The sequence below is a fragment of the Marmota flaviventris genome, chromosome 6 (assembly GCF_047511675.1).
Source record: "Marmota flaviventris isolate mMarFla1 chromosome 6, mMarFla1.hap1, whole genome shotgun sequence".
NCBI classification, from domain to species: Eukaryota; Metazoa; Chordata; class Mammalia; order Rodentia; family Sciuridae; genus Marmota; species Marmota flaviventris.
This window is the reverse complement of record NC_092503.1, coordinates 32,335,348-32,349,223: the sequence shown is the minus strand read 5'-3', so window position 1 is coordinate 32,349,223 and position 13,876 is coordinate 32,335,348. Positions and strand designations below refer to the sequence as shown.

The 13,876-nt window shown below is 34.6% G+C and overlaps 1 protein-coding gene across 1 annotated transcript in view; it reads left to right on the top strand.

Annotated features, from left to right (window-relative positions):
- Nucleotides 1-13,425, top strand: part of Enpp3 (ectonucleotide pyrophosphatase/phosphodiesterase 3) — a 79,967-nt gene extending 66,542 nt beyond the window's left edge. The window contains exons 22-25 of the mRNA XM_027938500.2: nt 2,770-2,847; nt 3,598-3,730; nt 5,875-6,031; nt 13,228-13,425. Coding sequence (XP_027794301.1) covers nt 2,770-2,847; nt 3,598-3,730; nt 5,875-6,031; nt 13,228-13,398 — 539 coding nt within the window. The 3' untranslated portion in view covers nt 13,399-13,425. The remainder of the gene's footprint in view (nt 1-2,769; nt 2,848-3,597; nt 3,731-5,874; nt 6,032-13,227) is intronic.
- The last annotated feature ends 451 nt before the right edge of the window (nt 13,426-13,876 follow it).

The following is a 13,876-nucleotide window of genomic DNA, read 5'->3' as shown; positions in this document are numbered from 1 at the left end:
CCCGATTTATCTAACTACACTGACTACCTAACTTTAAATCTGGCTTCACTAGCTGCCTAAGATGCTTCCAGTGGTTGTGGGCTGGCCAAAGGCAGAACAACAGCTATCATAAAGACTAATAAATTTTGCCACGGGAAGCATGCATCAGCTCTAATCTGCCCAGATGTTTAGAGAGGTCGACAGGTTTAGGTTTAATTTTAAAATGGAAGATTCTTTGGAGAGTAACACAAGCATCTAAAAAAACCTTTTTTTTTTTTTTTTTTCTGGCTACTTCCCAAGCTAAATTCTCCATTGAGAATGCAGCTGTTTCTGTGAAAAGAAATCTGAGTGGAATTCTGGACTGTAACTCATGCTGTGTGCCCAACAGCTTTGAACTGTGGGTTAAATAGCCACAGATTTTATTTATTTATTTATTTGTTTGTTTTCTGAGAGCTATAGTGGGAAGTAAAAAAGACTTAATGAAAGCTAGTGGCATATCAATTTTAATCCCTGACATGGAATTAAAGTTAATAAACTAATATATTTTATTTAAGTATCTTGATTGAGTAATCAGGCCTTCTAAATGTGAGTGAATCCTAGGATAAAGCTTTAAAAATTGCAATATGTTATTAGTAAAAGTTTTTAGCTTGGCAAATAAAATTGTAGACATTAAGCTGAGATATTGGTTAGCATATTAAGTTATGATGAGGAAATTAAATTAATAACTAAACATTTTATATCAAAAATATTAATGATAAAATGAAACTTACTTCTAACCTTCTACTACAAATTTTAACTCATTGTTAGAAATGGAAATTCCGTTATAAGTGATTTCTTATTTTTCTCTAATATAGAAGTAATTGTAGATTGCTTTTCCAACTTTCAGAGCTTAGTTTAAAAAAGTAGAAAAGGCTTCTAGGGTCTGAGTACTGGGAACACTATGTGAAATAGTCTTCCTTGCACTGTGGTGCCTACCTATTGGTCTACTATTTTAGTTTTAGTTAAAATACTCAGACTAGTTCAAATATAAGAAATGTTCAAATAGATAACTCATAGAAGTGGAATTGTATAGTATTTGTCTTTGTGTCTAGTAAATTTTGCTTAGCATAATGTCTTCAAGGTTCATCCCTGTTATCAAATACTGAAGGATTTTAAAATAGTCAAATTCATAGCATCAAAGAATAAAATAGTAATTGTCAGGGGCTGGGGGAGGGGGAAATGGAGAGTTACTAATAAATAGCCATACAGTTTCAGTCAAGCAAGTTGAATTAGTCCTGGAGATCTGTTCTATAATATTACACCTCATTATGGTTTGGATGTGGTCTGCCTTTTGGTGTTCATATGCTGGAGGCTTGGTCCCCAATGCAGCAGTTTTAAGAGGGAATGGAACCTTTAAAAGGTAGGACCTAGTACAAAGCATTAGCTCATTTGGAGTGTTGCCTTCAGAAATGATTAATGCCAATCTCTTGGGAGTGAGTTCTCAAAAGAGCAAGTCTTTATAAAAATAGCAAGGCTGGCCCCTTCTTTATCTCTAGTTTCCTTGATAGCCATATGATCTCTCTGGCACACCAATATTTCCCTTTCTGTTTCTTCCACCCTGTTGTGTTCTAGCCAATAGGACCCTCACCAGAGGTCAAACAGATGGGGTCACCCTATCTTGGACTTTCAGACTCCTAAATTGTGAGCTAAATAAGCCTCTTTTCTTTGTAAGTGCCCAGCCTCAGGTATTTTGCTATAGACCAGAAGACGAACTAAATACACACAGAGATAACAATACTGTTTTCTACACTAAAAATTTGTTAAGAAGGTAGATTTCTTGCTAAGTGTTTTTATTGAAATAAAACTTTAATAAGTTTGCAGTTTTTAATTCTGATAATAATTGAATGAGATAGATGCCATGAAACAAATGAATCACAGGGGAATTCAACATTTTGCCCAAGTGGTATAGCTGGTGAGCAGAGGGGCTCCCCAACTTGGGAAACTGCTTCCAGAGCACACTTGCTTAATACTCACTGTGCTACAAGGTACACCTGTAATTCCTCGGAGCCAATTATTTGTGATGTTCTCATCAGCAGTCGCCAACAAATAAAAATTTATTTTCTTATGAAAATTTTGTTTTGGAAGATTTATTCATAAAGGCATTGTTATGTTGTGCACGTTCAATATCTATACATCTATATCTAGCATTGTATTTATTTCCTAGGACTGCTGTAACAAATTATTTACTTAAAGTAACACACATATATTTTTTCACAGTTTTAGAAGGTGGAAATCTAAGATCAAGGCATTAACAGAACCAAGCTCCCACTGAAAGCTCTAGGGGAAAGTCCTTCCTTGGCTCTTCAAGCTTCTGGTGGCTCCAGGCATGCTTTTGTATCACTCTAATTTTTGTGTCCATTTTCATGTGGTCTTCTCCTGGATGTGTTTTCTGTCCTCAAAACTCCTCCTTATCAAGACATCAGTCATTGGATGAACAGCCCACCATAGTCAACAATAATCTTATCTAGAGATCCTTAACTATATCTGCAAAAAATTCTTATTTCCAAATAAGTTTATATTCATAGGTGTGAGAGGGTTGGACTTGGACATATTTTTTGGAGGGTCATATTTCAACCCACTATAAGTATCAAATGCATAAAACTGCTTGCATTCTTGATAACCTCTACTAAAAAGTACTCAATACTTCTGCATTTTGACTACTAATAAATTTACATCAATATATAACAGTAATAGGTAGTTCATCATATTTTCTTGTGTAACTGGATTTAATAGGATCCATTTGTTTTTCAGCAAACAGTAGAACTTCTAATAGTCGATATGATGCTTTAGTTACAAGTAATATGGTCCCTATGTATGAAGAATTCAAAAGTAAGTGTTACTTATTTTATCTTGAAATATCTAAATGACTCCTGGAATATCCAAATTAAATATTTATTTTATTGCAATTTGTTACATTATTGAAAGTTTGTTCTGATGTTTTAAATATGGGTACAGAAAGATCCCTGACAGACCTTCTTTTCAACTTTGAGGAACATGTTGCTAGAATTCTGATAATTTGATCTTAGCTATTAACTGCAAAGAGCTATTTACAAAACTAAATTTTACTGACACTCACCATAAGTAAGTGAAAGGTAAATGTTTGTATCTAGAATAATAATTAATAAGACAGCATATGTGTTCCATTTTTAACACTTTTTGTCTCCAAAACAATTCAGCTTTATGTAAGAATTTGGAGACATATTTAATTGCAATTTAATGACTGCAACTATAGCAACGAAAACTGTCCTCAGGGGCTGGTTTTGGGTCTCAGCAGTAGAGCACTTGCCTAGCATGTGCAAGGCCCTGGGTTCCATTCTCAGCACCACAAAAAACCAAATAAATAAAGTTATTGTGTCCAACTACAACTAAAAAAGTAAATATTGTTTTTTTAAAAAAAGGTCTTCAACATGGCTGCTTATTTTTATTGCATGAACTACTTGTAGAAAGACCAAACCATCATTGATTGTCAATTGTAGAAGTAGAATATGATACTGTGTAAATGTACTTATCTATAGGAAAAAACTATTACCATGTTCAATAAAGGTAGATATTTTTAACATCTTATTTTTTCATTTTTAGAAATGTGGGACTATTTCCAGGGGGTTCTTCTTATAGAATATGCCACTAAAAAAAATGGAGTAAATGTGATTAGTGGACCAATATTTGATTATAATTATGATGGCCATTTTGATACTCCAGATGAAATTACAGAGTAAGTAATATAACTTGTATTTTTCATTTTTTACCTTTGGAAGTACTGAGGGGTTGCATCCAGGGCCTTGCACATGGTAGGCAAGTGCTCTACCACTGAGCTATGTTCTTAGCCTTTTTAATTTTAATTTTCAGATAACCTCATTAATTTTCCCAGGTTGGTATCAAAGTGTGATCCTCCTGTTTAAGACTCCTAAGTAGTTGGGATTACATGTGTGAGCCACCAAGCCAGCTAATTTGGGATTTAGACTTAGAAACAAGGTATCATGAGGGGAAATCCCGATATTTTAAACATAAACTATGTATTTTAAGTGTTATAGGATATATTCATATTCAGATGTTATTGTTGACTATTTTCAACCTAGTCTAAATATTTAGCAAAAATATTAAATGGCAAAAAATTAAACTAAAAGGCCAAAAAAAATTTTCAGGCAGAGTTTAGCAAAATTTTCATTTGAAAGTTTCTAATAATGGAAAAAGTTAAAGAAAGACTGTATAACAGTTAATAAGGAGGTAGGGAAAACTTAAAATGCTACTGATAAATATAGAAGCAGTTCAATAATAAATGAAAAAACTCAAGTAAAGACTGCCTATCTTAGTCACAAAAATACTAAACAGTTCATAAAAAACATCTCCCAAGAGAAAATGTAGGTAGATTTCACATGCAAAACTAATCCAACTAAACTGTGCATCTCAATATTAAACCTGTTCATAATAGGTTGCTGAGAATTAATTTTGAATGCAGTAATAGAAATAGAGAGCTTCAGAGAGAAGTTTCATCCATCACTTCTTTTTATTATCAAAATATAGGAAGGACCAAACTAAACAATTATAATTTCTAAGCCTATTTTATATAAGGCAATGGTTTCTACTATATCTTCTGATCAAGTAGCCTTTGTGTCTACTAAGTGGGTAGTCTTTATTTTGTTTACCTTCTTATTTCAGTGTTTATTGCTTTCTACCTTTCATCACTGAATAGCTGACAAATACTTTGATGTTCTTTCCTATATGCTAAGTATTTTCTAATCATTTACATATACTTCATTGAATCTACAAAACAACCTTATATTCAGTGCCTATATCCTCCAGTTAAAGAAGAGTAAACTGAGGCAAAGACAGTAATATATGAGACAAATTCCACAAGTGGAAGTGGTAAAGAAAAATACGAACCCAGATAGTCTGTCTCTGAGTCACACATACCAGTCATTTATACCAGCTCATGTTCCTTTTAGTGGACTCATACTTACATCTTACCCCTACTGCACACCTAAAACTTTTCAAAGCACTTGCACATTTTTTATTTGAATCCAAAGCACTGCCATATCTTTTGTATGGATTTATCCCTATGTCCACACTGTGATGTTGTATTTTACTCTGCTGTTTCACTGCTGTGACTAAAGGACCCAATCATAACAATTGTAGAGGAAGAAAAGTTTATTTTAGGGCTCAGGGTTTCAGAGGTCTTTGTCCATAGGCAACCAGCTCCATTTCTTGGGTTTCAAGGTAAGGCTGAACATCACAGCAAAGGGAAACAGCTCACACAGTGATCAGAAAGCAGAGTGAGAGAGACTCCACTTGCCAGTTTCAGTTCAGTTATTCCCTATCAGGGGATTAATTCACTGGGTTAAGACTCTCACAACTCAATCACTTCTCCTCTGAACTTTCTTGCATTGTCTCACATGTGAGCTTTTGGGGGACACCTCACATCCAAACCATAGCAAGTTGGTAGTACAAGTCCACTTCCTTATTAAAGCTGAGGAGGCTCAGTAATAGAATGATAATTAAGTAAGTGAAAGTACATAGCCAGAGTTGGAATTGGGGCTCCTTCATTTCTAGCTCCTGCTCTGTTAAAAAAAAAATACCACTGTGAAGAATGAAGTCAACAAAGCCAGGAAACATAGCAAAGCAGAATTTGTATTCTGATATTTTCCCATAATTTTAGAATGGCCAATCTTGGACTTCTGCTATAAATCTGTACTGACTGACTGAATTAAAAGAAATATATGATAAAACATTGTACTCTCCATCTGTTACCATGTTTTAATATATTTTTACCTTGGCATTTCCTTAAAACTATACAAAGACATTTATGATCCTTCAAAGTAAAATTCTAATGACATCAAATCTTTTAAATTATATTTTTAGACATGTAGTCAACTCCAGCGTCTCCATCCCAACACACTTTTTTGTGGTGCTGACAAGTTGTAAAAACCAGAGTTTTGTACCAGACAATTGCCCCGAGCAGTTGGATGTCCTACCTTTTATCATCCCTCACCGACCTACCAATGTGGAAAGCTGTCCTGTGAGTATGCTTTGAGAGAGTCCTGGGACCTCAGAAAATGATTGCTCAGAGCTCCTTTGGGTCTTCATAAAAGTGGCTCTAAAAATATGTATGGGCATAGTTGTAATTAAAAATGACTCAATTTTAAGGTTTTCTACAGGTGACTGATCTCTGTCATTAATATCAGACATGTATCTGCATACACACACACACACACACACATTCACCAGGGAAAGGACAATTTCATTAATTTTTTATTCTGGACACAAATCTTAAGATTCTATCCTAAGATTGGCTTTAAATTCATGTTTCCTCAATGAACATGTAAATATAAAAATTTTATCAATTTGAAACATGAGGTGTGAAATTAATTTTACACATACTCATACACACACACACACAATAAGTTAGCTTAAGTAACATTCTTTGTTAGGTTAGGCAAATTTTGTGTGAATAGTTACTTCAGTTTGAATATATAAACACTTTAGAATGCACAAAACAGGAATACATTGTCCCTTCTCTTAAGAAGTTTATATATGACTTTGATATATAAATAAGGTACTGACACATAAATGGGCCAGTCAATAATGTAAGAATTATTTTAAAAGTTAAAAATTAAGATATGTCACAAAGTTGGGTTCAGTTGTCAAATACTGTTAAAAGGATTCGGTGTTTGGAGTTAAGAACATATTTAGTTGTCATAATCAATAAAGGTTTTATAAAATGAAGTGAGAGTAGGGCTGAGCCCTAGACAATGGGCAGAATTTGTATAAGTTGAGAAGACTAAGAATAGTGTGTGAAGAATGGAGAAGACTTGGTAACAATAGGACAGAAGAGCCAAAGGAAAATGTAAACTCAAAGCTGAATCTGAGATTTTAAAATATAGATAATTAAGGAAAATACAAAAAGAGGAATGATAACTTTTTTGGTAGATAGATAGGATGGTTAAGTTTAGGCATGTCAGGTTTGTGGAAATAGGTATTCACACAAAAAATTCTATTGACCATTAGAGACTGGAAATTAAAACTTAGGCTCTAGGCTAGATGGAGTTTTACATATGTTCTGTCATGTTTTCAATAAGAAATCTGTTTTCACCATGTTATATCATGGAAAGTACTTGTATTTATTAGCAATTACTTTTATTAGAAGCCTAGCATTTACATTTTACTAAAAGCCTAGCAAAATGGAAGAAGGCAAGATAAGTAGCTCAACAGAGAGACAGAAAAGTGCTGTTAAATTTCAAAGCATAAATACTTCTTGGTAGGGAAGGTGATATTTTAGCTCAGTCATGCAGAGAGGATTTGACTAGAGTGTTTGAGCAGTCTTTCTTTGACTAAAGATGGAGGACAAATGTCAGATGCTGAATAGTGAGTCACTCATAGTCCTAAAATAAGGGAGGATAGTTTCAAAACAAGAAACTCAGATGTTGTTAAGTTGAATCCCTTCCTATTTTTTCTGTCATCATTTTTTTTTTACTGAGACCAGGGTAAAGCACCAATCTTCACTTCCTCTTCCAAGAGCAGACACTGACAAGTGATAGAGTATGGTACTCTTCACCCAGGAATCGGGGTCAAGCAGTTATCACTGAGGCACTAGGTGGCCATTATAGGATGATTATAATGGACATACAAAGAAGAAACTATTTGCCATCCCTGGTCTAAATCCTTATGACCCTCTCTCAGGACTTTTGAAAACAAATCTTAAGTAGCTTTGCTATCTGTTGTCCTCTTCTTCACCTATGTGCACCAATACCAACTTGCTCATCTTAAAATTTCATTTTTGCTTATGTCATACTCCTTCATACCAAAATTTTTGATCATCTATACTGAAAAAAAAGCAAAGCAAAACAAAAAACTCCCAGTTTGTAGTTAAATCTCTTCACAATTGACTCTCAGTTGATGCTGCAAGCTCATGCTCAGGCTGGATGGAGTCCTTGAAATTTCTTGCACATGTCTTGAGTTTCCCTACCTCATCACTGTTGCCTGTATTCTTCTTGCTTCTAGAATATCCTCCTTCTCCATTTTCTAAAAATTCCACCTGCACTATAAAGTTAATTGCAAATTGTATGAAGCCTTCCCTGATCATCCAACATGGAAACAATCTCCCCTAAACAATAGGGCACCATATCTTTTGAACAGGACATCATCACCAATGGGTTGGATCCACAATCCAGAGTTTTGAGGAAGTTGTGGTTTATTAATAAGGATATGATATTCATATGTATCATTCTGAGTCATAATGTGATGAGTATGAAGCAAAGCAAGTTATGACTACATGAGAGATGGTGAAGTTAATAAGATGCAGATGTCAATTAACTGTGAGGAAGAGGAAGCAGGATGAGAATTAGAGGTGCCTGATAATTTAAAAATGACTGGCCAGGAAATGTATAAGATAAGGAGTTGTTTGGGGGAGGGATGAATTTCTCTTGGTGGTTTTCAGTTTGAGACTAATTATGTATTTAGAACATAAGAGAAACAGTGCAGAATAGGACTTAAATGTGTGGTTTAGGGTTTAGACATCTTGGATTAGTTAGTAACTTGACCTAATTTAACTGTTAACTTAATAACAGTTTCCTCATCTGTTATATCTAATAAGAATAAAAAATTTCATCTCCCTTTATAAAGTTGTCATGAGAATAAAATGAGATGATTCATAAAAAAATGTAGTAAGTGAATGGTGGCCCTTTAAAGGAATCATATCTTATGATGGATTTGCATCCTAAAGACAACATAAGATGAAAGTAAATCCCCATAGTCAAATCACTTAGGAAGTACAATACATGCACAAAGTGTTCCTTAGTTCAAGCCAGCTAATATTTTCACTAGCATAAGAACAGGTAGTTATGCTACAAGCACCTGATGAAATAGTTGTCATGATTTAAGGGTTGCATGTGTGAAACCTCAGAACATTTATGTCTTCTAACCAGTGCACAAAGGTACCAACTGAAAGAGGTTTGAGGGAACTGAGACAAGCTATAGGAATTATAGATTCACAATTTCACCCCACACCTGATTTAGAGAACTAGATTCATATTTCTTTTTATTTATTTATTTATTTATTTATTTGCTTCCCTATTCCTTCAATCTTTCCCCCTTCTTCCTTTTTATTTTTCTTTAACTTTGGATGTTAATTCCTGTCAGAAAAATGAAAATGTAGCCATGAGTTTAACTAACTATTATTATAAATTACTCAGAAGATATGGGGAAATATAGGTATGGTATTATAAAAGAAATCAGAAAACATGTCTATTTGGCATTAAGTCAAGGGAGCAAAATAAAATTGCCAGAGGAAAGAAAGTAGAAAGGAAAAATCCTAAGGTCAAATTGAGAGAAAACTCAAGGATGGGAAGAAGTAGAGGCAGATAAGAAAATAGAAGCTATCGCCAAATGAGGGATGGTTAGTAGAGCTATGGAAGACAGAGGAGGAACATTCTAAAGCTTGGGCTAATCCATTCAGTGAAAGGTCCGCAGACACTCACTAATGAGGTTCCCCTGGCAAAACAGCTGCCTTGGTGTGCTAGCAGCAATATGCAGACCGAGGGTTATGGAGAGAGAATGAGGAAGTGGTTAGGAAGAAAGAAAAAAACTGAAATTGATATCCCTCAAAAAATGAACAAAGTGAGCTGTATTTTGGTAGGTATGTAGTTCTTCTGTTTATGTCACAGGGCTAAGATACACTAATAACATGTATTACATAAAATCAAAGCATATATTTAAATAGCTCATAAACCATATATATGTAATATTGCTCTTAGGCTGAGGTGCACTGTACAACTAGAGAATTATCTATAGGTGGCTGCTGTTCATATTGGCTGCTGCAGGTGACTTAGCTGGTGTTAAATTTCCAGTATCACCTCTGCATACATACAGCTGCATATGGTACTTCACAATTATTTTACTGCAATTTAAAAGAAGGAAGACTGTCAGGTGTTTGGTAATACTTGGTTGGATGGATAACAAATAAGCCAGGAGAAAGAGAGAGAGAATCATGTAAGTTAACTGGGAAAAAATGTTATGGGAAAAAGGTGATCAGAAATATTAAATGCTTTTGTTTTTTAGGGATTGGCTAGCTTCACTTAGAATAATCTGCTCTAATGCCATCCATTTCCCTGTAAATTCTATGATTTTGTCATTTTTTAATGCAGAGTAATACTCCATTGTGTATAAATGCCACATTTTTTTTATCCATTCGTCTATTGAAGGGCATCTAGGTTGGTTCCACAGTCTTGCTATTGTGAACTGTGCTGCTATGAACATCGATGTAGCAGTGTCCCTGTAGCATGCTCTTTTTAGGTCTTTAGGGAATAGACCAAGAAGGGGAATAGCTGGGTCAAATGGTGGCTCCATTCCCAGCTTTCCAAGAAATCTCCATACTGCTTTCCAAATTGGCTGCACCAATCTGCAGTCCCACCAGCAATGTACAAGTGTACCCTTTTCCCCACATCCTCGCCAGCACTTGTTGTTGTTTGACTTCCTAATGGCTGCCAATCTTACTGGAGTGAGATGGTATCTTAGGGTGGTTTTGATTTGCATTTCTCTGACAGCTAGAGATGTTGAGCATTTTTTCATGTACTTGTTGATTGACTGTATGTCCTCCTCTGAGAAGTGTCTGTTCAGGTCCTTGGCCCATTTGTTGAATGGGTTGTTTGTTTTCTTATTGTCTAATTTTTTGAGTTCTTTGTATACTCTGGATATTAGGGCTCTATCTGAAGTGTGAGGAGTAAAGATTTGTTCCCAGGGTGTAGGCTCCCTATTTACCTCTCTTATTGTTTCTTTTGCTGAGAAAAAACTTTTTAGTTTGAGTAAGTCCCATTTGTTGATTCTAGTTATTAACTTTTGTGCTATGGGTGTCCTATTGAGGAATTTGGAGCCCGACCCCACAGTATGTAGATCGTAGCCAACTTTTTCTTCTATCAGACGCCGTGTCTCTGATTTGATATCAAGCTCCTTGATCCATTTTGAATTCACTTTTGTGCATGGCGAGAGAAAGGGATTCAGTTTCATTTTGTTGCATATGGATTTCCAGTTTTCCCAGCACCATTTGTTGAAGATGCTATCCTTCCTCCATTGCATGCTTTTAGACCCTTTATCAAATATAAGATAGTTGTAGTTTTGTGGATTGGTTTCTGTGTCCTCTATTCTGTACCATTGGTCCACCCGCCTGTTTTGGTACCAGTACCATGCTGTTTTTGTTACTATTGCTCTGTAGTATAGTTTGAAGTCTGGTATCGCTATACCGCCTGATTCACACTTCCTGCTTAGCATTGTTTTTCTTTGATATAAGGAGAGTAACTAAGAACAGAGTAGGGTCGAAGAGCATGAGAAGAAGATTAACATTAAACAGGGATGAGAGGTGGGAGGGAAAGGGAGAGAGAAGGGAAATTGCATGGTAATGGAAGGAGACCCTCAGGGTTATACAGTGGAGGAGGTAGAGAGAGAGGAGGGGAGGGGAGGGGAGAGGTGGGGAGGGGGGAGGGTGGAGGATGGGAAAGGCAGCGGAGCACAACAGACACTAGTATGGCAATTTGTAAATCAATGGATGTGTAACTGATGTGATTCTGCAATCTGTGTATGGGGTGAAGGTGGGAGTTCATAACCCACTTGAATCAAAGTGTGGAATATGATATGTCAAGAAATTTGTAATGTTTTGAACAACCCACAATAAAAATTAAAAAAAAAAAAAAAAAAAAAAAAAAAAAAAGAAATATTAAATGCTGCTGAAGTATGAAATAGTAAAGGCATGTAAAAAAAAGACTGAGTTAGATTCCCACTGGAAGACTAAGCTTAACTTAGCACACCATATTTTCATTGAAAATAAATTAACTAACATGAATGTCACACAGAAAAATGTTCTAGTGGTTAGGAACAAAAAGTGACTTCCTCTTTTTTGTTCTTTGTCTTACTTAAAGGGTGGCTGCCTGTTTTTTGAGTCTGCATACTGAAAAAACAAGCAAACCACTGTGCTTAAGTAAAATGAGAGTGACTAAAACACATTCATTAAAATAAACATATGTTGAAACATTGTGAAAATTTAACTGAAAAGTAATGATATCAGAAATATTGAATATTAGAAAATTAAAACTAGGTGCAGGGGTACACATCTGTAATCTCAGCTACTCAGATGCTGGGGCAGGAGGATCACAAGTTCAAGTCCAGCCTGGGCAACTTAGCAAGACCCTGTCTTAAAAGATAAAAAGGGATGGGGATATGGTTCAGTTGTAAAACAGCCCAATGTTCAATCCCTAGTAACACACACACACACACACATGCACACACATAAATACAAAATTAATAAAGAATGTGTCACAGAAATACATGGAACTAACTTTTATATGGTAAAAACTTGGTAAAAGTTAAATGGCTAAAAGATAACCAAAAAAATACTCAACTATCAAAATATTCAGGGTAATAAAATTTAAACAGGCACAAAATGCTATTTCACACCCATGGATTGACAAAGATTTGGGGATACAGAGAGCATCTTCACTTGCTGTGAGGTATATATTAGCATAGACCTTTTGAGGAGTGCCATGTTTACATTTGGTTAAGTTAAAATTGTAGATGCTCTATGACCCAGAAGTTTCATTTATATATCCTAGAAACCCATGCTTGTAAATCAAGGAGGCCCAGTTAGTTATTCATGACAGTTTCATTTGAAAAGGTAAAGTTGAAAAAAAATAAGCTATGCTACATTAAAATGAGGTACTATCACAAACTCTAGATAAAAACAAATGACCTGACTAGATCTGGGTATGTCACTATCTAGATTATAAACATAAAAATGAATGAAAAAAATCATTGGAACATACCACTTATTATGTCACTTATATAAATTTGAAGACTCATAGACCAATACTATATATTATATTTTGATGTGTAGTGAAAGTTTAAAAATTATTTTGGATTCACACTGACTCATAGTAATGTTTACCTAAAAACCAAGAAACATTGGGAACTTACCTTCATCTGCAATATATTTCCTTTAAAAACTTACATTTGAAGTAAATATAAAAGTGGCTAAACTTTATGCTTTTGTGGCAGCCTGTGTTTCTTATAGTACATTTTTCACTTTTTGTTTTATTAAACAAAATTTAATTGTATCAAATAAAGATTTAAGGCAATACATTTTATAAAAATATTACTTCTAAATAATAAAATATATATCTGTTAATGAAAAATCATGCCCTAGGAAAAACAATCTTTTTTTTCTCCTTGCAGGAAAATAAAAAAGATGATGTTTGGATTAAAGAAAGATTTAAAGCACATATTGCCCGGGTTCGTGATGTAGAACTTCTTACTGGACTTGACTTTTACCAGGAAAAAGCACAGCCTGTCTCTGAAATTTTGCAGCTAAAGACATATTTACCCCCATCTGAAACTAGTATTTAACTTAATGTATGAAACAATTTTGGCAAAATGTTGATGGTATTTTCTGTTGGAAAATCATAAAATAAAGTTTTCTATTTTTCCTTAACTAATCCAAGAGTCATGTTGCTCAATTTTCATTATCCTTTGCTCTTCTTTTATATTTTTGTGACTGTGCATTATTTAAAAGTTGCATTTTTCCCATGTTCTACCTTCCTATTGTATTTATTATCCCATTCATAGCCTTGGGCTATATTTTTCTGCTCAGTATTATCTAAACAAAAAGAATAACAAAAGGAATAGGTCTTGCTTGGGAATTGCATCAATTCTACAATGTGTCATAAAACTTTTTACATTTAGCCACTAGACAATATTTAATAAAGTAAAAATGCACATAACTTTGGTTCAGTAATTTCACCTGTAATAATTGTCCAAATAGATGTCATTTGCACAAATGTACACATATTTCAAAGATCAGAAAACATGGAATTTAAACAATGGA